At 43.0% G+C, this 24,374-nt stretch overlaps 1 protein-coding gene across 1 annotated transcript; it reads right to left on the minus strand.

The window, feature by feature from the left end:
• Positions 1–1,241: 1,241 nt before the first annotated feature.
• Positions 1,242–24,374, minus strand: LOC123044832 (probable polyribonucleotide nucleotidyltransferase 1, chloroplastic). Its single transcript, XM_044467706.1, has 24 exons — positions 23,966–24,374; positions 23,593–23,661; positions 22,816–22,922; positions 22,673–22,715; positions 22,510–22,593; positions 17,940–18,004; positions 17,687–17,843; positions 16,480–16,536; positions 15,775–15,888; positions 14,767–15,027; positions 14,505–14,579; positions 12,381–12,494; positions 11,694–11,786; positions 5,024–5,202; positions 4,500–4,683; positions 4,335–4,382; positions 4,154–4,226; positions 3,524–3,597; positions 3,326–3,433; positions 3,168–3,262; positions 2,950–3,013; positions 2,687–2,740; positions 2,564–2,605; positions 1,242–1,937 (listed from the first exon to the last, which is right to left on the minus strand). Exons 1-24 carry the CDS (start codon positions 24,233–24,235, stop codon positions 1,701–1,703), a joined length of 2,667 nt encoding a protein of 888 aa, XP_044323641.1. The 5' UTR covers positions 24,236–24,374; the 3' UTR covers positions 1,242–1,700.

A 24,374-nucleotide genomic window follows, 5' to 3' on the forward strand; every position in this document is an offset into this window, starting at 1 on the left:
TTGCCACTCGTCGTCAGCCACACGATTTTCAAAATTAACTTAAAACCGCAAGGAATCTCAAAAACATTTCTACATATAAAAGTTGTGCCTCGTCCGTAGCTTTCCAACAACGTATCACACACCTTGTTTCGACAAAAAACTCAAAAACTGGAGCAAAAATAGTACCGAAAATTTGAAAAAAAATGAAAAACAGAATTCCGCATTTTAATAAATTTGAAACTGCTCTTAAACCGTAGCGAATTAGAGAAAGCAATACATATGAAAAAGTTGCGCCTCGACGATATCTTTACAACGGCGTATCATTTGCTTCATTCCGATAAGCGGTTTTAAAAAAACGCAAAAATACGCTCGCTGTCACTAGTTGGGCACCCACCGTTTTCAAAACTGCTCTTAAACCGCAAGGAATCTCAAAGTGTCCAACATGGCGAAATTGCGCCTAATCCATAGCTTTCAAATGGTATATTATACGCCTCGTTCGGACAAACGGTTAAAAAACTAAAGCAAAAAACAGTAAAAAAACAACGCATGCAGTTTTTTCGCCACAAAATTCACTAGTCTCCGTATTGCAGTACTTATGCTACAGAAAGTGCAGTGCATATATATATATATATATATATATATATATATATATATATATATATATATATATATATATATATATATATTAAAAAATCTGGATCATCTTATTATATTAAAGTGAGGCTCCCCTATTTATTTCATATTTTTTACTTATTTTTAAAGCATTAAATGTTTAACAAGCTTTAACTAGTTCTGTGGCAAGCTATGATAAACACAATTTAACATAAATCTGTTTATGATGCAAAGAAAAATCAGCACCGAATAGTATCTATCAGGTCACTACTCACTGTTGAATTATTATTTTCATGGCTCATAAATGGTTTTGTAATTAAACCTGGAATTTCACATGGCATCACCCTCTCAACATACTATATTTCAACACTCCATCCAAAAATAAGTGTCCCAACTTTGTAGTGTCACTAACTTTAGCTACACGGTTGTACCAAAGTTTTTTTCATGGCTCATAAATGGTTTTGTTTTGTACTAACAAAGTTGTACCAAAGTTTTGAGAGACTTATTTTAGAACGAAGAGAGTAGAATATTTTAAAAAAATCAAACATAGTTTTCACAAAAAATTCATTGAAACTTGGTTTCCACGTAATATTCTCATGGCGGCTGATTGGGAGGAAGCGAAAGAAGTAGGCTTGTTTATAGCTACACGGTGAAAACAAAACACACGTTGCTCTCCATTTATCTGACAAAATAGAACAATGCTGCACATTTGCTTGTTGTTCTGTGGCAACGCACGGGCATAGCTAGGCCATGTTAAAGCAATGTAGCAAAGCCACAGTAGGCACTCCTTGTTGCACTAGACAAAATGCAGGATGTGCCTATGGGAACACACCCAACATAGTTGCATGCCAAAGCGGCAACATAAACCAGGTGAGATTTCGCATCTACTCCATTTGGAACATGATCGAGCACAAAGATTTGAACAGATCTTCTGTAGGGGTCCAATCTCAAGGGGGCAAGTGGGCAATTTGGGCAGCGAGCCATGTCATGTAGTTCCAGTAATGCAGTCAGTGGATGTTGTAGTTGCAATCCTAGGCAATTAGTGTGATGAAGCGGCATGTTGCTTGTGTCACCCTGTTTCTTTCACTGTCTTTGTGAGTCCAAATGCCTTAAGGACTGTCAGCTGTGCTGTTTTCAAGGGTCTTTGGTGTGGCATTTTCAGCTGCAGGCGGCTCAACTTCTTTCTTACGTCTGGACCTTCTAGTTGTCATCTTAATGATATCATCTTTGTATACTACCTTTTCTTTCACTGAACTGCTCATTTGCTGCTTGATGCTGCCAGGTTCTTGGTTTGCATCAGGAAGCAACGCTTTGCAACTTAGTCGAAGTTGACCCTTATCATTTATCTGGTTCAGACAGTCAAGAAAATAGGCATTCAGAAAACAGAGATGGTCAAAACTACTGACGACGTTCCCCTTCAATCATATCATGTAACCAGAAACTTAACCTAATGGCATTTACAGCCGTAAGATTAGGAATAGTAGCCTAAGCATTCTAAAGACCTGCAGCAATTACTAACTATCTTAATAAATATTAGCTGCGACGCTGGAAAAAATAGGACACTAATTATGCAATATTATAGTGCCACCAATTAACATATACAGACTATCAATTAGCAACAATGACACTGATCTATGCTCCATAATACGTACTCCCTCCGTTCACTATTATAAGATGTTTTAACTTTTCTGATTCGAATGTATGTATACACATTTCAATGTGTTTGTTCACTCATTTCAGTCCATATGTAGTCCATATTGAAATATCCAAAACATCTTATAATAGTGAACGGAGGGAGTAGATAATATTTGAACCAGCTGAAATCATGCACTGGTTGAAAATTCCAGCAATAGGCTCTTTGGCTACCATTTGTCACCCATCTATATGTACCAGTAGCATACACCAAAGGCGCAATTTTCACGGTTTTATGTGGCATTGATGTTGAGTTTACACTTTAAAGAGATTTACAAACCTCAATAAGCTTGACATCAATGCGATCACCAACTTTATAAGCCTGAAAAGGAATAAAGAATTGGATAACTTAAACACGAGAAGGAATCAAACACAAAGTAAAATATGTGATATATTTCCTCACATCCTCGGCCTTGGCCAACCAACTTGAACTTAACTCGCTGATATGACATAAACCCTGCACATTGAGTTAAGAATACGAGTTATGGCAACAAGATAATCAACAACAACTGGAAATAACTATGTGCATGTAAACTAATTAACTCCTTAGAAGCCCAATGAGGCCACGCGGATTTGTCAATGAGAAGTAAAATTATTCTGCATTGTGAACATGCAATAAATATGTTAACATTGGGATTAATAAAGCAAATTTTAGTATCTACTCACCTCACGCCCTGGTGCAATTTCAACAAAAGCTCCATAGGGAGCAATTGTTTTGATCTCACAGTTCCTGGCAATTGAGTTTCCAAGAAGAGTTTTCATTAGCTAAAACCCAGAAAATGTTTCAATTTAAAAGCAAGTGCTTGGTTGAATCTGCAGGAAGCATAACATAATATGAAGAAACTATATGCACATAAAACCAAGGAAATAAAACGAATTGACACCTGAAAATCTCTCCAACTTTTGGAACCATGGTAAGATTAGTTATTATATTTTTCGACTTCTCTAAGCTTTCCATGTCCCTTGCAGTAATTTTTACCTGCCAAAAGAATGTCAGGTAGTACTTTGAAAAGTTAACATGCTATCACCAAGTTCTCCTTACCGTGCCATCATCTCGAGCATCAATGGCATATACTCCAGTCTCCTCGAGTATGCTTTTTATTGTCCTTCCGCCAGAACCAATTATCAAATTCACCTTGTTAGGTTTAACCTTGAAGAAGAACAATTGCAGACAAGTTTGAAACATTATAATTGCAAGGAAATATAAAAGATCATCATGCTTCACAAACAATGTACCAACCTTCATAACGTGAATAACAGGAGCATGGGGAGACAGTGCTTTACTTGGCGGAGGCGAACATTTTAACATTTCATCTGAGGAAGACAATGAATGTAACATCAGATATTACCTGAAATTGATTTGCAAATGGAAATACAAATGGCCTTTTGACCATAATAGAATTCAGTGGAATAGACTGGAGTAAATTGTTACTATTCTTAATAATCTAAGAATAGAGAGTTTGTTAACCATAATCATGTTGTGTGACTTACTATTGGAAGTTTTTGGGATAACCCTCCCACATTTTAGCTGCATTCACAAATGATGTCACCTAAGATGATGCATTCAAAATAGATATGCATGATTCTTCTTCCAGAATTAATACATATTATAAGTAGAATATGATTTTTGTACACATTGCAGACAGGAAACTTCTTATTCAGGGTTTAAAATGCTCACAGTAGAATTCCGGTGAGCTGATATAATTACATCTTCTTTCTTTCTGTTTATATTACATCTTGCAGCTTACTTATAATGTATTGTAAGTTTGCAGTTATCTGTTACAAGTAACATGAAACTGGATTTTTCCAGCATGGTATCCACAGATAATAAAGCAAGATTTAAGGTTAAAAGCAGGCTATACAGACTTACTTAGAATATGCTTTCTACCATCTCTAGCTTGCAGAAGTGCTTGTTCCATTACAGGTAGAGTTATCCCCACTACCTGCCACAGCATAACATGCACAGAGATAACTTCAGAGCTAATAATATGCAACCTAATAGCATAGCCACAAAACAAATGCTGGTTCATCCAGTCGTTAGTGTTTACAACCTTGATGTCCATTTGGAAAGCAGATATACCATGTTCATTACCAGCAACCTGAAAGAGGGGTTGACTGGTAAACAAATTAAATAATTCAAACGGCATCAACCATTAAGCCTGCTACTGCATTTATATGGGGAAACCCCAACTCGGGGAGTAGTATAGAAGTTACACCTTCAAATCCATGTCACCAGAGGCATCTTCAGATCCAGTAATATCAGAAAGAATTAGTGGTGTGCCGTCTCCACCGAATTCCTGCGTGTCAAGAACTAAGCCCATTGCTATTCCAGCTACAGGGAACTTTATTGGAACACCAGCATCTTGAAGTGCTAAACAACCTCCACAGACAGAAGCCATGCTGGTGGTGGATAACAGAGATGTATTACCAATTTAAGAATAAAAATAATACAGGGTAGGCAGTACTGCATGAGAGAAAACTATTGCTCAGCTGTTAAGACTCGTAAGAAACATTGAGTAAAATCAGGCTATCCTGCAGCCTGCTCACAAGGATGATAACAACGAGTGGCCGAATCTATATTATAACAACTCCAATAAGGAGGCGCCAAGTAACTACATATGATAGTAATAGTAACACAACGAGAACGTAGTAGTGCAAAGTCAAGTGTCAACTCTGTACAAGCTTCCCCATCGAAAGACTTGCAAACTACAATGGAAGAAAAGCATGAAATGATCATTACCTGGATGAGCCATTACTTTCAGTGATAGTACTCTCAACACGAATAGTGTACGGAAAATCCACCTCTGCAGGTAAAACCGGTTCCAGCGCCCTTTCTGCAAGCATACCATGACCTATCTCTCTCCTATTAGGTGCTCCAGTTCGACCAACTTCACCAACAGATGATGGAGGGAATGTGTACTGCAGTATGTAACACAATAATTAGCTATGAAGTGTAATCATGGGATGTAACACATGCATACAGCAGTCAGAAAGCACACAATAACTGGACCAGTCGGTGAAACTTTGAGGCATCTGTTCATCAGTTTGTAAAGTAGGGTCTAGTATATTGTCCCTGTACACGTATTTGTATACATATGTAATTTAATTGTGATCATCTATATATTAAGACGTGAGGCTGGATGTCAACCACCCACGCAAAACCCTAAACCTGTGTTGCCCGATCCTCTCCACGCAGCCGCAAGTCTCTCCGCGCATCCACTACTTCCGATCGCAGCTACTACTTCCGCTCGTTGCCATCCATCCGCTTGCTGCTGCTATTGCCATCCATCCACTTGCTTCCGCTTGCTGCTGTTGCTATCCATCCGCGCGAGCCATCCATCAGCGCCACAACTTCCGCTCGCTGTCGCTGCTGCCGCGCGTGCCGTCTTCCGCGACCGCCTCCGCGTCTTGCTCCACTGCCGCCACACGCTGTCCCATCCGCGCCGCCGCTGCGATGTCGTCCGCCGCTATGTCCGTCGGCCAAACCCTCAGCGCCATCGTCTCTTCCCCCATCGCCTCGACCCCCGCCGCGCTCACCGTCCCGACGATCTCCGTCCGCCTCGGTCGCCACAACTTCATGCTCTGGGGGGGGGGGGGGGCATCACCAGCACCGTTCTTGCCGGTGCCGACCTCCACGGACACCTCGATGGCACCAAGGCGGCACCGGCCAAAACACTCGTTGTCGGCACCGGCGACGCTGCTACCACCGTCGCTAACCCGAAGTACCACCAATGGTGGGTTCAAGATCAGCGCGCCAAGGGGCTTCTTCTCACCTCCATGGATGAGGATATTGCATGCCAACTCATTGGCTGCGAGTCGGCGCATGCGGTGTGGACAGCCGTCGCCGCCATGTTCGGCGCCCAGAGCCGCGCCAATGTCCGCCACATCCGGCGGCAACTTCAGTCGCTGAGGAAGGACGATCTGTCTGCCGGGGAATACATGCACAAGATGAAAGCCCTGGCCGACATTATGGCCGCCGCCGGCTCTCCGATCCGCGATGATGAGCTTATCGATCACATCCTCACCGGCCTCGGATCCGCCTACAACTCCATCGCCGCCTCCTTGGGCGTGAGTAATGCACCGACGCCCTACTCCAGTTTTTACTCATTGGTTCTGTCCTTCGAGGCGCTGCAGGCACAGCAGAGTGCGGTGGAGGGGTGGTCTCCCTCCACGAACGCCGTGACCCGTTCGGGTTCGTACGGTGCGGGCAGACGCGCGCCCTACTCCGATCCCTATCCCTCCCACGGGGGAGGGCGCCCGGCTGATGGACATGGCCAGCCAGGGCAGAGCCGCCAGGGCGGTAATGGCGGCAACACCGGCGGCCGTGACCGCAACGCTGGTTATGCCGGCAATGGCCGGCAAGGTGGAGGGGGCAACGCCGGCACAACGGCGGAGGAGGTGGGCGTCACAACCGCTGGCGTCCCCGGTGCCAAATTTGCAAGAACGGGGGCCATGAAGCCGACGACTGCCGCAAGCGCTATGATCAGGATCACAACTCCCGCTCCACCAACTCGGCCTCCACCAACACCGTCGACTTTCCTTGGGTGCTGGATACTGGGGCTACGGATCACTTGACTAATGATCTTGAGCGCCTCCAGGTTCATGAGCGCTATGACGGCAAAGATCAGGTTCAGGTGGCCAATGGTGCAGGTTTGTCTATTTCACACATTGGTCATTCGCGTTTACCGGGTTCATCTCTTAAACTGCGTAACATCCTTCATGTTCCACACATCAGTCAACATCTTCTCTCTGTTTACCGTCTTCTTTGTGATAATGACGTGTTTGTTGAATTTCACCGTCGTTTTTTCCTTGTTAAGGACAAAGCAACCAGGCGCGTAATCCTTCACGGTAGAAGCTACGGGGGGGTCTATCCGGTTCCCTTCGCTCGTGCGTCATCTTCATCGTCTCGCCGTGCCTCCTCCGGTGTTCGAGTTTCGTCGTCGCAATGGCATCAACGTCTTGGTCATCCTACAAATAATGTGGTCACTTCCATTGTCCGGAGTCATGAACTTCCGTGTTCTAGTTCAAATAATTCATCGTTAGTTTGTGATGCCTGTCAGCGTGCTAAGAGTCATCAACTACCTTATTCTACTTCGTTTCATATCACTACTGTACCTCTTGAATTAATACATTCAGATGTTTGGGGTCCCGCTCTTGCTTCATCGGGAGGGTACAAGTATTATGTTAGTTTTATTGATGACTACACGGGCTTCACCTGGATTTATTTGCTTAAACACAAGTCTGATGTTGAGCAAGTTTTCTACAACTTTCAGGCTCATGTCGAACGCCTTCTGGATTATAAAATCAAGGTCGTTCAGTCCGACTGGGGTGGTGAATACCACAAACTCCATCGCTACTTTCAACACACGGGCATCTCTCACCGAGTGTCATGTCCACATACCTCTCAGCAGAACAGTATTGTCGAGCGCAAACACCGACATTTGGTCGAGACCGGTCTTGCCTTGCTTGCGCACTCCTCTCTTCCACTTTGGTTTTGGGATGAGGCTTTTCTCACGGCATGTTACCTCATCAACCGTATGCCCACTCCGATTCTCAACAAGGACACACCTCTGTTCCGTCTGTTTCATGTTCGGCCTAACTACTACTCCCTTCGGATTTTTGGGTGTGCTTGCTGGCCTAGTCTCCGCAAGTACAATGCTCACAAACTTGAGTTTCGGTCCAAGATGTGTGTTTTCCTTGGCTATAGTCCTTTGCATAAGGGCTAAGTGTCTTGACCATACCTCCGGTCGGATATACATCTCTCGTGATGTTTTCGACGAGATTGTGTTCCCTTACTCTCAACCCGGCATTTCGGTTGATCCTTCTTCTCTTGAACATGCACTCACTTTTCCCTCCGATGAACCGGTTCCGGATGTCCATGTGCGTAAATATGACATGTCCTATTTGTCACCTAACTTGTCTTCTGCAGGTGATATTGCTTTGAGTTTCCCCCAGGTACATGTTGCTGCTCCGACGCCTCCTGATGCGCCCGGTGTGCATGTCCCGCCGCCTGAGGCAGGCACGGCTGCCTCGCCCGATGGCGCGACCACGGACGCGGCTGGGTCACCACCCTCGTTCGGCGCGGCTGGGGCGCCACCCTCGCCCGGTCCGTCACCCGGGCCGCCACCCTTGCCTGGGCCAGTCCAGCACACCATCGTCTCTCAGCCCGTGTCCCTCAGCCGACCCCTCGTCGCCGTCGTCTTCTCCTACCGTCGATGCAGCTCCGGCGCATGCTATGGTTACACGCCATCGTGATCACACGCGCAAAGAGAAGTCTTACACTAATGGCACGGTTCGACATGACTCTCGCCGCCGTGCCTTCTTCGCCGCGCCGGTTTCCCATCGTGATGCTCTGGGTGAACCTGCGTGGCATGCCGCCATGTCCGAGGAGTTCACTACTCTACGTCACACTAACACCTGGGTGTCGCCTCGGCCACCTGGTGTTAACATTGTGAGCTGCAAGTGGATTTTCAAAACCAAGCATCCTCCGGATGGGTCTGTTGATAAGCACAAAGCTCGTCTTGTTGCTCGTGGTTTCACTCAACAGCATGGGATTGACTACGGAGATACTTTTAGCCCGGGGGTGAAGCCTGCCACGGTTCGCTTGGTTCTGTCTCTTGCTATGTCTCGTGGTTGGAGCCTCCGACAGATTGATGTGAGCAATGCCTTTTTACATGGGTTCTTGGCCGAAGATGTGTACATGCAGCAGCCACCTGGGTTCGAGGATGCCACTTATCCCTCTCATGTCTGCAAACTTCAGCGGCCTATTTATGGTCTCAAGCAGTCGCCCCGTGCCTGGTATGCTCGTTTGAGTCAGCGCCTTTCGCAGCTCGGTTTTGTTGCCTCCAGATCAGATGCGTCTCTGTTCATCTTCTCCCAGGGTACTATACAGATATACATGCTGGTGTATGTTGATGATATTGTGATTGCTGACTCTACCCCCGCCGTGGTGGATCGTCTTGTGCAGTCGTTGTCTGCTAGCTTTCCCATCAAAGATTTGGGTCGCCTCGAGTACTTTCTTGGTTTGGAAGCGTCCTTTCATTCAATGGGCATGACCTTGACGCAGAAAAAGTATGCTTTGGATCTTCTTCATCGCGTCAACATGGAGAACTGCAAGGCCACTTCCACTCCGCTTGCTACATCCGAGAGTCTCTCGCGTCATAGTGGTGCACTACTGGGTAGAGATGACTCCTTCCGGTATCTCAGTGTGGTTGGAGCACTTCAGTATTTGACCCTCACTCGTCCTGATATCTCCTTCGCGGTGAACAAAGTGTGTCAGTTCCTGTCTCAGCCAACGGAGGATCATTGGGAAGCAGTCAAGCGTATTCTGAGATATGTCAAAGGTACGCTAGACATGGGACTACAGATTCGTAAGTCCAGATTGACTGGAGTGAGTATATTCACCGATGCAGACTGGGCAGGCTGTGTTGATGATAGGCGCTCCACTGGTGGTTTTGCTATATTTGTTGGACCTAACCTTGTATCTTGGAGCTCGAAGAAGCAACCCACAGTCTCGAGATCAAGTACCGAGGCAGAGTATAAGGCATTGGCCAATGGCGCGGCTGAAGCCATTTGGATAGACTCAGTTCTCACAGAACTTGGAGTCCCACGGCAGCGCACTCCTATATTGTGGTGTGATAACTTAGGGGCAACTTACCTGACGGCGAATCCAGTGTGTCATGCTCGGACTAAACACATTGAGATTGATTTCCACTTTGAGAGAACGAGTAGCTGCTTGTGAACTGGAAGTCAGGTTTATTTCTACAGATGATCAGTTAGCGGATGTATTTACTAAACCCGCTACTAGACAAATGCTAGACCGTTTTAGAACCAATCTGAATCTTGTATGTAGTTCAGATTGAGGGGGCATGTAAAGTAGGGTCTAGTATATTGTCCCTGTACACGTATTTGTATACGTATGTAATTGTAATTGTGATCATCTATATATTAAGACGGGAGGCTGGATGTCAACCACCCACGCAAAACCCTAAACCTGTGTTCTCAACTCAGTTCATATCATGTTATGTAACAGATGCATACGGCAATCTAGAGCGGCTCAAAACATGGTAGTTTAATATTTATAAACACACAATAATTGGACCAGCCGGTGAAACTTTGAGGCATCTGTTCGTCAGTTCATATCATGTTATGTAACAGATGCATACGGCAATCTAGAGCGCCTCAAAACATGGTAGTTTAATATATTTATTGCCTGCCCCAACAAGCAAATCACTACAAAGCGCCTAGTGGGAACTGTGTTAGATAGGTGGGACGCCCCAAACTCAATTCTTACTACGGCGAGTCTTCCCGAACAATAATAAAATTAACTAGCTTTTAGAGGACAGAATCATGAGCTGAACCAGAAAGAACATGGCAGTGGCAGCGGTCTCGGGTTTTCTCTAGTTGAACAGACCCAGTGTGTTTTTGTTAAAACTATGAGAGTAATATTAATGAAGGGGAGCCTTGGCGCAGGGGTACAGCTGTTGCCTTGTGACCATCAGGTCACGGGTTCAAGTCCGTGACCCTGCGCTAGAAGGATCTACATGCACCGGGCTGCCCTATGAGAGCAATATAATGTTCAAGAAATAACTGCTTAAACTACAAAGTGGTACCAGTATCTTCACAGATTAAATCTTACTTCTAATATATTGTGAATGGGCTCTGTTAAGTGCTAGTAGCTTAAGACAACACTCTTTACTGTACGCAACACATGTCAAAAGCGCTAATATACAACTACATTAATTGTCACTGTTTACCTTCTGAGCGACAATTAATATGGGACAGAGGGAGTAGTTAATACAGTAGGGAATTTTGGAGGCCGAGATTAAAAAAAAACTTTTCAGTTTCAGAAAAATCGGATGAAAAACACCTATACAAGGATGTAATGTATATGCGTGTAAACTTTCACGATGAAATACCTTGAACTGCAAGCTGCACAAAAAAAACCAAGGACTTTGAGAATGAACGGTGTATGTACTGAAAAGCCACAGATTTTTTTTGGTAGCCCTTATTTTAACGTATTTCATCATGAAAATTTACACACATGTACACTATGTATCTGGGTGTATGTGTATTTTTTCAAAAAAAAATTGAAACGTATAAGTCTTAATTTTGAAACTTTCAAACTTTGGCCTCCATTTAGCATTTTCATAGTTAATAGATCTACATTTACCAGATCCGGATATATTTCACAAGGAATAGTTGAAAACAATTGCCCTCATAAATGGAACTATCTAAAAGCCCAGCAAAGCATTACAAATCTAATTTCTATTCAGTCGAACTATATGAGAAACAATAGATGAAGATTTTTTAACTCTGGATATGTGAAACTGGCCAAGCAAAAATATTCAAAAAAAAAAAAACTCGCCAAGCAAGATGATATGTCATGAACCAACATTCATATCGCGTACCTGAAGATAGAAACTCTTTGATTCCTCGGTGTCAACAAGGGTGTCAATTCTTTGTGCCATCTGATAGTCACCTAAAGTGACCACAGCCAGTGCCTGCATGATCAAATAAGAAACGTTAAAAACATACAGTTTTTATTATGATTTTTTGAACAAGTACAGATTTAGAGGTACTGTGTTTAACACTACTTCAACTCAAGCAGAAACTGTCTGTTATAAGAGAAAACAGTGTAGTGACACATGCAGCTACATTTCTTGTTCTTGCGAAATTGTGATTAGTATGCTGAGTAAATGTCTACACTCATACGTCACAAAATTGCAATAAATTGCTACACAAATTGGAATTGCTCCGCAAAAAACTACTAGATCTACACAAAGTGGCAACAAGTATTTACTGCAATAAGAAATCAATTTGTGGTTCATAAAAATATACCACATTATGTGAATAAAATACAAATGCAAGATTCCTAAAGCAGCAGCAGGAATCAAATAGGATTAGTGACACAATCATGAAAACGAAACCAATAAGTGGGACGGGAGTTCCACCATTGTATTATAAGAAGAGAGTTGCCCGGTTAATTTGAGGATTAGTGAGACAATAAGCATCATATGCAAGAAAACGATACCAAAAGGTTATGTTGTGAGGAATATCAGTTGCATTAGACTCTCAAATTAAGTGTATTACCTTACCTGTGTTTCTCCCCTTGTGAACAGTGCACTACCATGTGCCCGTGGGAGTATTCCACATTGAGAATTAATGGGGCGAAGCTCACAGGCACTCCGTCCATCGCTTCGCTTTTCGCCCTGGAGTTTGAGCACATTCAGGAAAGGCATGAATAATAATAGTAGCATATACCACAGAAAGATTTAAGTAGAAAGTCTATCGATCCTAAAAAACGTTGGCTAAACGGGGAAGGATCCCTCCTTTAACTGTCTGCTGTTAGATAGAAGTGACACCTCTCCGCAAATTAAGATAGTACCCAAGCGGAGTCCGCATAGCGGACTTGAACACAGGTGGGCGGATTCAGCACCTTGAACTCCAGCCACTTGCTAGCTCTCAGTTCTCAGTCTATCGGTCCTAGTAAAAGTCTTACAAGGTAATGTATTCCAAAAACTAAACCCTGCAACTATTAAATCAAACTATTAATGGATAGAGGCCATGCCCCACAGGCATTGCTGCACTTAGTGCTGTGTGATGCAGCAGCCCTATTCTGTGCATAGACAGTCTCTACTACTGTCATGCAACTAACCCACTTTGCCATAACAGCTGTGCCTCCTACCAGGCACAACTGTATTTTCAACATTTTCTTCTTATGGGAAGTCAACTGGAGGGGATTATAATATGGTCATATTTGTACTTCTGCCTGGACTATCATGCAACATTCATGAAATCATTTTCAAGGCGCATGAAACTATGAATTGTCTTAATGATCTAAATGTCGCACTACAAGAAAGCCAGCCTTTTAAGTAGAACCAGATTCTATCTGATTTTCGAATTCTTACAGAATACTGTGCCCATACTGTATTTCTTAGTTCTGACTACTCCCTCCGGTCCTTTTTTCTTTGCGTCTTAGATTTTTCGGTTTTTCCCCTATTAGTCTGCGTGTTAGCATATTTTACCTCTTCTTCCAATGCTACCCCTGAACTCGCAGCTCCGCATGCACCGCTGCATTAACTACCTGCCATCAATGCCTACGCAATTTCCTCCACCTTCCATGAACGAGCGCGTTTCCAACATTTTGCATGCACCGTAGCCACGACCGGCATTACAGGTTGCTGCTGCTCCAGCGCCATTAATGGAGTCCGATGGCCCAGGTCGAGCAGCACCACTACCGCTTCTGCCCAGGTCGCCGGGGTCCTGCACACTGCCGGTAGGCCGAGCACCACCACTCCCGCATGCTCTGGCCGCCTATTCTGCTTCCGCCCGAAACGCCAGCATGCTACACATGATCGGCGGGCCGAGCACCCTCACTCCCACATGGCTCGCGCCCCCCGTTATGTTTCAGCCCGAGGCGTCGGCGTGCTGCACACGACCAGCGTGCATGGCGAGCTCCACTGATGCCATCGGCGCCATGGATGTGATCTGCAACGCCCTAGTCTATGAACTATGGATGACGCATGACATAAATGAAGAAGGCAGGAGAGATGTGCAGGACAACGAGAAGAGAATTGCTAACTGAGGAGATGGAGAGCAATGGATTTATAGGGAGCTTCTCAGTTTTTTTTTATTTCAATGGCGCCATTCTAAATTTCGGGCAGTAGAACTGCACCCAATTCAGTTTCGAAGGAGCGGGAGAGGAGCACGTTATTTTCTTCATTTTCGTTTGAATCTTTTGGCGCCGGTTTATGAAACTGATTCGCCGCCATTTACTACGGGAGATCGTGCGCCATGGCGTGCCAGCTCGAGCACATGCAAAGGGAGGGGAGAAACAAGGAACCCAAAGCGCATGCAGAGGAGGAAGGAGCAAAGTAACTGTCAGGCGTATTTATCTTCTCAGATCTCCAGATCTTTGCTAGCCACCCACCACAGGGGCAAAAGAGTCCAAGTTCAACCAAAAGTGAAGCTCCGTGGTATGCATGATTTGAGTTAGGCGAAGAGAAAAAAGTACCGGAGGGAGTGCCCAGACATAACATCACCTTGACTTTGAAGATTATCATGTTTTGTATCTGATTATTCACCATGACTGAATTCCCAGATTACAATCCGCTATAGAATTGCGAAGTTGCAAACTGGAAGGCAATATGCAAGTGAAAACTTCCTACCCAACAAATGCTGTAATAGATATAACGAAGCATCCTAGCAATAACATTTACCTCTACAATCCGCCTTCGCAGATATTTGGATGAAACTTCCTTGAAGACTAACTTGACATCAACTTCTGAGAATAACTACACAGAAGAAACAGTGTAGATCAGTAAAAGTAACAGATAATCAATTGTGCATGAGATGGATGGTAAGCTAAAAACAGTGCCACAGAAAACAACAAATAGAATTTCAAGTTCACTCCAATAAGATGATATAGGAAAAAGAAAGGCTGTAGGACATATTCAATGAGAACAAAATAATGATCATCACCTGATGGTGGGGTTTTCTCGACACTGGCTTGATGTGAACATCACCTTCATCCACTTCACCATCCTCTATAACTTCGTCCTCATCTTCCTCCTCGACAATATCAGCTAAATTTTCAATGGGTCCAGATAACTCATCTTTGGACACATAACCCTGCTCTGAAAGTATCATTATTACTTTCTCCTCCAGTGCTGAAAGAGCTTTTCTACGGGGAATTTTTTCTTTTATTTGCAATGCCTTCACCAACTCATGTCCAGAAATATCCTGAAAACAATTAGCAGTTGAAATCAGCAATGAGTGCATAGAAGACGTAAAGTATGATACACTTAGCTTAATTTTTTTATGAAAGAAAAGCAGATTAAACGACAATGGCAAAATACCGCCGTGGGAGGAGAAAGCATGTTGTATTTCAATCATTTTTTTCTAACTGGGATTTAACACTGTTGGTGTTCACATATTACTAGAACAAACATTTCTATCCAGCACAGCTAATTTAGCACTGGCACCCTTGGGAGGCTAAAACACTTGAACGCATATGTAGATACAATTCAACACGGAATAGAAGACCAGGGTAGATGCGCATGGCCTGAAATAAGTTTTTTTGTGGGATAGCCTGAAATAAACTAAACAATTTAAGAGGACATATGTAAGATCTGAACACCATGAAAAACCTCTCAGCCTACCTGAAAATTTTACAGCCTGTAGGAAGAATCTGAGACAACAGCAATACAGACAGTTTAATATCAAGGCAGCGATTGTGCCACTAAGTGAAAATGATAAAACATGTCGGGAGAGAGGATAGAAAAGGATTAGTATCTGAGATTTTTAGCCACAGGCCCACAGCAAGTCAGCAACTGCTCACGTCACCAGAAAAACTATTAAAAAAAGTAACACGGTTGCTGTTTTCATCTACTATAAGCCTATTATTAAGAACTTGAAAAGGTTGCATATACCTACCAAAAGTCAAAAGACTGTACATTTGATTAATAAAGGGCTACAGTATGTTCATACTTCAACATGCCTGTAGAGTTCAGCGGGTGGTAAATTGATAGCCTCGACCATTTTCTTCTTCCCACAAGTCTGGACAAGAACATCGATTGCCTTGCAGATTTCTCGAATCGCCACCTGATTTTTACTTAGGTTAGAATCACAAAGGAAGGAAAATAAAAATAAAATGACCAAAAGGAGGCCTGAGAAGACAATAAAGGCAAAAGTTTAATATAATTTTGGAGGGAACTAGTATTTATTTTAAGATATGGGCGAAAAGAGATGGCGGTGATCATATCAGCTGAGCGGTGTGCCTAGTGCAAAAAAATGTAATATAAAATAATTAGCGGAGAGCAGATCTTCTAAGAAAATGTTTCCAGTTGAATAAACTCCTGGTTCTCTCTGTAGAGGAAGTCTTCGCTAATTTGGGTTCACTGTCCTTGACCTTATACAGGTAAAATAACAGCACCTTGCCCTTAAAAGGTAACTAGAAATTAGAGGGACCGCAGACCCCTAATCTGAAAAGCTAACATCAAGAATTTGTACAGAAAAAAGGAATCAAATATTTGAGCAATGACTTGCTCATTTCTTGTAGTTGCTGATTACCTACGCTATTAACTGCTAAGTGTGCATCTTGCAATAAGATGCACACATATTTTGTCAAACTACACTGTGGATAGCAAAAAAACAATATCAAAAGAATAGCATAACGAGACGTCATGAGCTAACCTGTCCTGTTTCAACAGCTTGAAGTAGCTTTTCCTCTGTGAGAAAGTCACAGAATCCCTACTAAGAACTAGTCAGAACTCAGAAATCAAGACATGATATCAACAGTAAATAATAACTAGGATGGTGAAATGATCAAGATAACTGAACTATCACAGAAGACAGCATGGTTCACCTAAATTGATATATCTTTAGAATCAAGAGCAGAGAAGCATAATAAAAAACAGTACTCCCTCCGATCCAGATTAATTTGGATCGGATGGAGTATAAGGGTATGGTATGCTACCCATGTAAATCTGGAGTCTTCATTTACTGTTAAGTTAAAAAAATCATGTAAATCTACTAATGAGCATGCTTGGTTAAGTTAACCTGGAGTCTTCATTTAAACAGATTAAATCTGGACACTTATCTGCAATTTTGTACAGTTTGAATTAAACTGGAATTTGCACTATATAAAGGTCCCTAGCCCCTAGCAAAGATCATTGTGAGCGGAACCACGGAAAAGGATCGAGGAATAGGGGTTAGACCGTGTGCGCATTTTTTCATTGCAGTAATAAAGCTTCCATTATGCCACATTTGGTCTGGTTAACCACATTTAGCACGCATGTGGTTTCCTGCCCAAATTCCAGAGAGGTTCACTCTCCTTGGCCTGCTTATTCATTTTCTTGCCAGATTTGAAATTTGGCCAATTCATGGGCCGCCGATTCAGCAAGCAAATGCTGGGTAAGGGGAAAAATTAGCGCAAACCAAACAAGGCTTAACATAACTGCTAGCGGGCTGTTGTCACAAAAATAGCAGCGTGGCATCATACTAGTAAAGCTTAGATCTCGTAATGTACATGCTTATAAACCAGTGATAAAAACTACTCCCTCCGTTCCTAAATATTTGTCTTTCTAGAGATTTCAACAAATGACTACATACACAACAAAATGAGTGAATTTACACTCTAAACTATGTCTAATACATCCGTATGTGGCAGTTCATATAAAATCTCTAGAAGACAAATATTTAGGAACGGAGGGAGTATGTCAACTTCTCATCTTGGGAGAATTAATGCCCAACTAACTATCAAGAAAATTAGAAGACTTAAGAGACTGGTAGGCAAACACCCGACAAATATGTGAATATTCTTTTCTTTAAGATTCTTTTCTTTAAGCAAAATGGGCTGGGGAAAGTATATGTGCAACTGTAACAAAACTTGAGCATAAACCTCTATCATCAATATAGCACTATCGGTCCCAGCCATCATCAAATCCAATTCCGAGTCCTCCATTTGTTCAGTGGTTGGGTTAACAACAAAATGATCATTAATCATACCGATTCTTACGCCAGCAATTGTTTGTTTATTTGGAACTTCAGAGAGTGCCCTGCAGAGATAGCTTGGTGATAAATAAGAGCAGCTGAAATACTTGGGTAAAAATCCACAGAATACTTGATTAATCCACTGTTTTCATTAAACCTACATGGCGATACCAGCAGCTGTCACAGCCACGCAATCTGGGGAATGAATACCGTCATAACTGAAAACCTGCAATAAGAAGAATTTATTTGTTGATCATATGAATAATAAAGCTCGCAAATGAAAACAAGTTGTTCATACAGGTATGTCGGTTAATACAAGTTTTTATGAGGGCCGCCAAGCTTCACGACATCGAAGCTCATACAGGTATGTCGGTTAATACAAGTTGTTCCATTCTGCACTTTTCTGAACATGAAATTATTGATAAAGCCAGCAACTTAGGGATCTCTCTTGGTAGTAATGGCAAAGAAACCGCCAAATCCATTAATGATCTGTTAGATTTAGAAACAGATAGAGCTCTGGATTTAATCCGAAATATAGCGGCGGTAAAACCCATGAATGACATTGATATTAATGATCTAGGAGTAACAGCGCTTCAGAGTCTCTGTGAGGATTTAGTCCCCACGGAGGGCTTAGAAGGTGAGGATGAGGATGTGATTGCGGAGGGGTATATGGCCCCTTTGCAACCAAATGCCATTGTTCTTACTGACACCAACCCTCTTCTCACAGAGGAGATGAAGGATAAACCAAAAAGAACCTAGAAGAGGAAGGTTTATCCCACATCGGCGGTGCGTAGGAGCGCGAGAGTTAAACAAAAGAAAAAATTCCATGATGAAATATGAAAGGAATATTCTGGTAGCAGAGGTCTAGTGGACTTGGCTAAAAGAAGATTCCTTAGTGATACAAGCAAAAATTGGATTTCATGGCTTTATTAGAGACGTGTAGGGGCAATCTGGAGAGATCCTACTTGGGGTGAAGTGCGAAAATTTAGAAGTGCTAAATGTGGTTCACAGTGAACTTGCTGTCAAATTTCGAGTGAGATCGAAAAATTATGGCTTCAGGTGGGCTTTGGTGGCCGTATATGGTGCGGCGCAGCCAGAACTTAAGCCTGACTTCCTTGCAGATTTTGTGAGAGTTTGTGGGGGATGAAAGGCTGCCCATTATGGTTGGAGGAGATTTCAACATCATTAGAAGAAAAGAGGAGAAAAATAATGACAATTTCGATGGAAGGTGGTCATTCATGTTCAATATGATCATTGAGAGTCTCGACTTGAGGGAGATTGAACTCTCTGGTAGACAATTCACGTGGGCTAATTCCTTACCACTTCCTACCTATGAGAAATTGGATAGGGTCCTTACTAGTGTTGAGTGGGAACAGAAATTTCCATTGGTAACGGTTCGAGCTCTACAGAGGGCCATTTCGGACCATGCCCCATTACTGGTTGATTCCAGGGAATCGACCCATGTGGGCAACAGAAATACGTTCTCTTTCGGAGTAGGATGGTTCGAGAGGGAGGGCTTCCTAAATCTTATTGCCACAGAATGGGCCAGGGAGTCTGGTGGGACTTCTCATGTGGAAATATGGCAGAACAAAATTAGACATTTGCGCCAATTCTTGAGGGGATGGGCCAAAAACCAAAGTGGTATTTACAAAGTTGAAAAGGAGAGGCTAACACAAATTATTAATGAACTTGATGTGAAAGCGGAATCCACCCTTATTAATATGTCGGAGCGAGATATTAAGAATGAGGCCGAGAAGAAGTTACAAACCCTTATGAGAGAGGAGGAAATGAAATGGGCGCTTAGAGCAAAGGTGTCTAAGATCGTCCAAGGAGATGATAATACACAGTTTTTTCATATGATAGCTAATGGGAAACATAGAAAGAAGAGGATATTACAGCTCAAACAAGATGAGGGTACAATTGTAGGACACGAGAACCTAAAATTGTACATCTCTGAATATTATAAGAAGCTTTTTGGAGCACCAGAAGAAAGTTTTGTAGCTCTAGATGAGAATTCGATCGGAGACATACCTCAACTTAACTTAGAAGAGAATGAGTTGTTGTCTGCTCCGTTCACTGAGAAAGAGGTCTTTGATGCAATAACGCAAATGAAGCATAATAAAGTCCCTGGGCCGGATGGGTTCCCGGCGGAATTTTATCATAAATGCTGGCATATCATAAAGGGAGATCTTATGCCTATGTTCCATGATTTGTTCGATGGCCACTTAAACCTCTTTCACCTCAATTTTGGAACAATAAAGTCGTTGCCAAAGAGGGTTGAGGCTATTCGCATTGAGCAATTCAGACCGATCTGTCTTCTCAATGTAAGCTTTAAGACTTTTACAAAGGTTGGCACGAACAGGTTGACACAAATAGCCCATTCGGTTGTGCAACCAACACAAATTGCTTTCATGCCAGGACGACACATCCTTGAAGGGGTTGTGGTCTTACATGAAACGCTGCATGAAATCCATACGAAGAAATTAGATGGTGTTATCTTCAAATTGGATTTTGAAAAAGCGTATGATAAGGTCAAATGGCCCTTTTTGCAGCAAGCCTTACGTATGAAGGGCTTCAATGAGTCTTGGAGATCTCAGGTGGATTCATTCGTACAAAAAGGTAGTGTCGGAATAAAAGTCAACGACGATTAAGGACATTTTTCCTAGACACGTAAGGGGTTACGACAGGGAGATTCCATGTCTTCGGTGCTGTTTGACATTGTAGCAGATATGTTGGCAGTACTAATTGGCCCGGCCAAAGAGAGTGGCCAAGTAGGAGGACTCATCCCCACCTTGTAGAGGGGAGAGTCTCCGTCCTACAATACGCGGATGACACTATTATATTCACGGAACATGATCTTGCAAAAGCTAGGAATATGAAGCTTGTATTGTGTCTTTTTGAGCAACTGTCTGGGCTTAAAATCAACTTCAATAAAAGTGAATTGTTCTGTTTTGGGAGAGCCAAAGAGGAACAAGATGACTATAGAAATTTGTTCGGTTGTGAAATGGGATCCTTACCTTTTAGTTATCTAGGGATCCCAATTCATCATAGACGTTTAACGAACAAGGAATGGAAATGTATAGAAGATCAATTTGAAAAGAAACTGAGTTGCTGGAAGGGCAAGCTCATGTCATACGGAGGTCGGTTGGTTTTGATAAATTCGGTTTTGACGAGCCTGCCAATGTTCCTTCTATCTTTCTTTGAAGTACCGGTAGGGGTACAGAAAAGACTTGACTTTTATAGATCCCGATTCTTTTGGCAAAGTGATGAGGCCAAGAAGAAGTATAGATTGGCTAGATGGGATATTATTTGCAGGCCAAAAGACCAGGGCAGGTTAGGGATAAAAAATTTAGAGGTCAAAAATAGATGTCTGCTTAGCAAGTGGCTATACAGAATATCTACTGAGACCGACGGTATGTGGATACAAATCTTGCAGAATAAATACTTACACTCTAAGACTTTGGCCCAAGTCACTGCTAGGCCAACGGACTCACCATTCTGGAAGGGATTAATGAGGACGAAAGCAACTTTCTTCCAACGAGTGAAATTCCTAGTTGGTAATGGTAATACTACTCGATTTTGGGAGGATACATGGCTAGGGGAGACGCCTTTGGCTTTGCAATATCCATCCTCATATAGTATTGTGCAACGTAAGGAGGATTATGCTGCCATAGTATTAAATTCGACACCGCTTAATATCCAATTTAGGAGATCCCTAGTAGGGGAACGTTGGAATGCTTGGTTGCACCTGGTTCGTAGGTTGATGGAGGTTCACCTATCTGATCAGGCGGATACAATTCGCTGGAAGTTAACCACGAATGGAATCTTCTCAATGAAATCCATGTATTCGGACCTAATTGACTCCGGGCCATTGTCGAGGTCGTTGCATATTTGGAAGATTAAAGTTCCGCTTCATATTAAAATATTTATGTGGTTTGTCCATAAAGAGGTTATTCTAACCAAGATAACTTGGCAAAAAGGAATTGGGTTGGTAACTCTAGGTGTTGTCTTTGTGATCAAAATGAAACGATTAAACACCTCTTTCTCGAATGTCCTCTTGCACAATTATTATGGCGATCAATTCATATAGCCTTTAACTTTCAACCTCCAAGGAGCATAAACAAGTTATTTGGGATGTGGCTTAATGGAGTAGATGTACACTTAGCTAAACATATTCGGATAGGAGTATGTGCATTATTTTGGGCTATATGGAACACTAGAAATGATAAGATTTTTAATGGGACACAATTCACCATTTTTTTGCAGGTTATCTACAGAGCTACAGCTTGGATCCATATGTGGCCTTACTCACTCATGCAGACTTCAGGGAGCCTTTGGTTATTGGGTGCAACCATGGGGAGATGGTAGCACGGGCTATCTTCAACCGATTTGGGTGGCGAGCTAATAATAGGCTAGGTGTGTAGGCATCGTAGCTTATTATATCGCCGGATGTGGCACTTTTTCAGTCTTATATCGCCGGGTGTGGTGCTTTCCAGATTTATTTACTTTCTACTACTGCTCAGTTTATGAGCATCTTTGGACCTTATGACCTTGTTACGTTTTTATTTAATAATATGGCTGCATGCATCGATTGATGCAGAGGCCGGGTATTCCTCCTTTTCTAAAAAAAAATTGAAAAACAAGTAATAGGTGAAATTGATGACACATTGTGCTCAAGCTCAAAAATGATGGTATAATTTATGTATGTACACAAAAAAATCGTTGGATTACCCAGGATAGAATCTGAGTTTCATAGTAGAACCCCTTGGGCATAGTAGGGCGTAGAGGCCTGTCTATTAATCTGCATACTAAAACCTGCAATTAAAGCAAGAAAGAAACTATAATGAACCGACAAATAAAACAAAGCAATATAGCAAAAGTTCTTATAGTGAACCTCGTGGTCTTTTGCCCTTCCTTCTCGTTTAAAAAAACCACCACTGCATTGGATAAAAAATAAGAGTAGAGTGAATGAAAATACACAAAGCACAGGTGATAGTTGATGACACAAACGGCAAGAACTACTTTGGGTTTCTGTACCTAGTTCTTCCAGCAGCTGAAAGGCGCTCCTGATAGTGAACCGACATTGGGAAAAAATCAGAAGGATCGCTTGGAGTATCAGCCATACAAACAGAACAGTAGACAATCTGCAGTGCAATTAGAGATTTTAGTTAGGTATGCAAAAGTTTTGACGCTACTGGAAAATAGCGATGATCATCAGATCTCTGTCTTAGTTAAAAAAGAGTACGTTTAAATGGTGGTATGCGTAGGAAATTTTGGTGTCCCCTGGAACTGACATGACGAAATTATGAGAACGAGACGGTGACATAAGGAACAAGGCAGGTTTATCTTGTTGCAATGCACGCTCAAGCACAGAATTAGGAACAGCAACAAATTCATGGGAGCCTAAAGTGTGGAAAATGTTCAAGGGTGTTCAGATTCCTGCTCTGCCCATGGCATGAATTGAGTACATTACGGAACATGAAAACTACTAGTCTACAACCGATAATTGATCTTTGAGACAGGTAGCTACACAAGGCATAGTACAAATATAAATCTAGCCAATTACACACAAAATTGCTGTATAGTCATAATAGGGCAACCGAATCGTCAAACGCTCCCCCTAGAACTCCTGAGAAAATTAGAACCCATTCTACCACCACAACATCAAATCATTGGTACACAGTCAATGGATTGAGTAGTCTAAATCATGCATTTCAAAATTTCGGTGTTTAGACCAGCTGTATTATTTCATATGTGACTCGTGTGTGCGAGGAAGAACGTGAGGTATTTAGATGCTAAATTTCAACCACTTACTGTTTCGCCATCCGTGACCATTACAGAAGCACTGGCTTGCCTCCCAATGTGTCCTGTTTCCACTAATATCTGAGAGACCAAAAGAACCAATCCAGTTAAAAAGACATTCTCACGCTGTGTCAAACAACTGAGGCAAAAACATGTATACAAACTGTAAAAACTCCCAGACGAATAATAGTGAGCACATAACGAAATAGTACCATTACCATAGGTATTAGCTTTGAACATTTAAGGACAACTTAGGAACTGCAAACAACCGCGTGAAAATGTCGCGCGACAGAGTTCAAAATCCCAATACTGCAATGCGCAGACACTAACAGAGCATTGCGCGCGCAAACGGGAAGTACAGAAAGGGTATAGGTTAGCGGCTCACGTGGCGGTCGCCGACGGGAATTTTCACGGAGAACTTGGTCGGGCCGGAGCTGCTCGCCTCGTCTCCTCCGGCAGCCACAACTTTAGCCCTCGTACCCCTCCGTCGCATTCGGCACGAGGAGCCATGCGTGAGTGCCGCGACGCGCGGCGGCGCCACGCGGGAGAGGGGAAGCCACGCGTGGAGCGGCGGCGCGGCGTGCGGGAGAGCGAAGGCGAGATGCGGCGGCGCCGGGAGGAGGAGATGGTGGAGCTTGGTGGGACTCGCGAGCATCTCCAGGCCGTAGGAGGGGAGGGGGAGGGAGGCGAGGCGAGCTCGAGGGTGGGGCACGGGCTGTGGAGTAGGAGGGGAAGGGGAGAACAGGCGGGAGGGAGGGAGGGAGGGAGACGAGAGGGTGGCGACGCGCCTGAGA

This window comes from Triticum aestivum, chromosome 2B (assembly GCF_018294505.1).
Source record: "Triticum aestivum cultivar Chinese Spring chromosome 2B, IWGSC CS RefSeq v2.1, whole genome shotgun sequence".
NCBI classification, from domain to species: Eukaryota; Viridiplantae; Streptophyta; class Magnoliopsida; order Poales; family Poaceae; genus Triticum; species Triticum aestivum.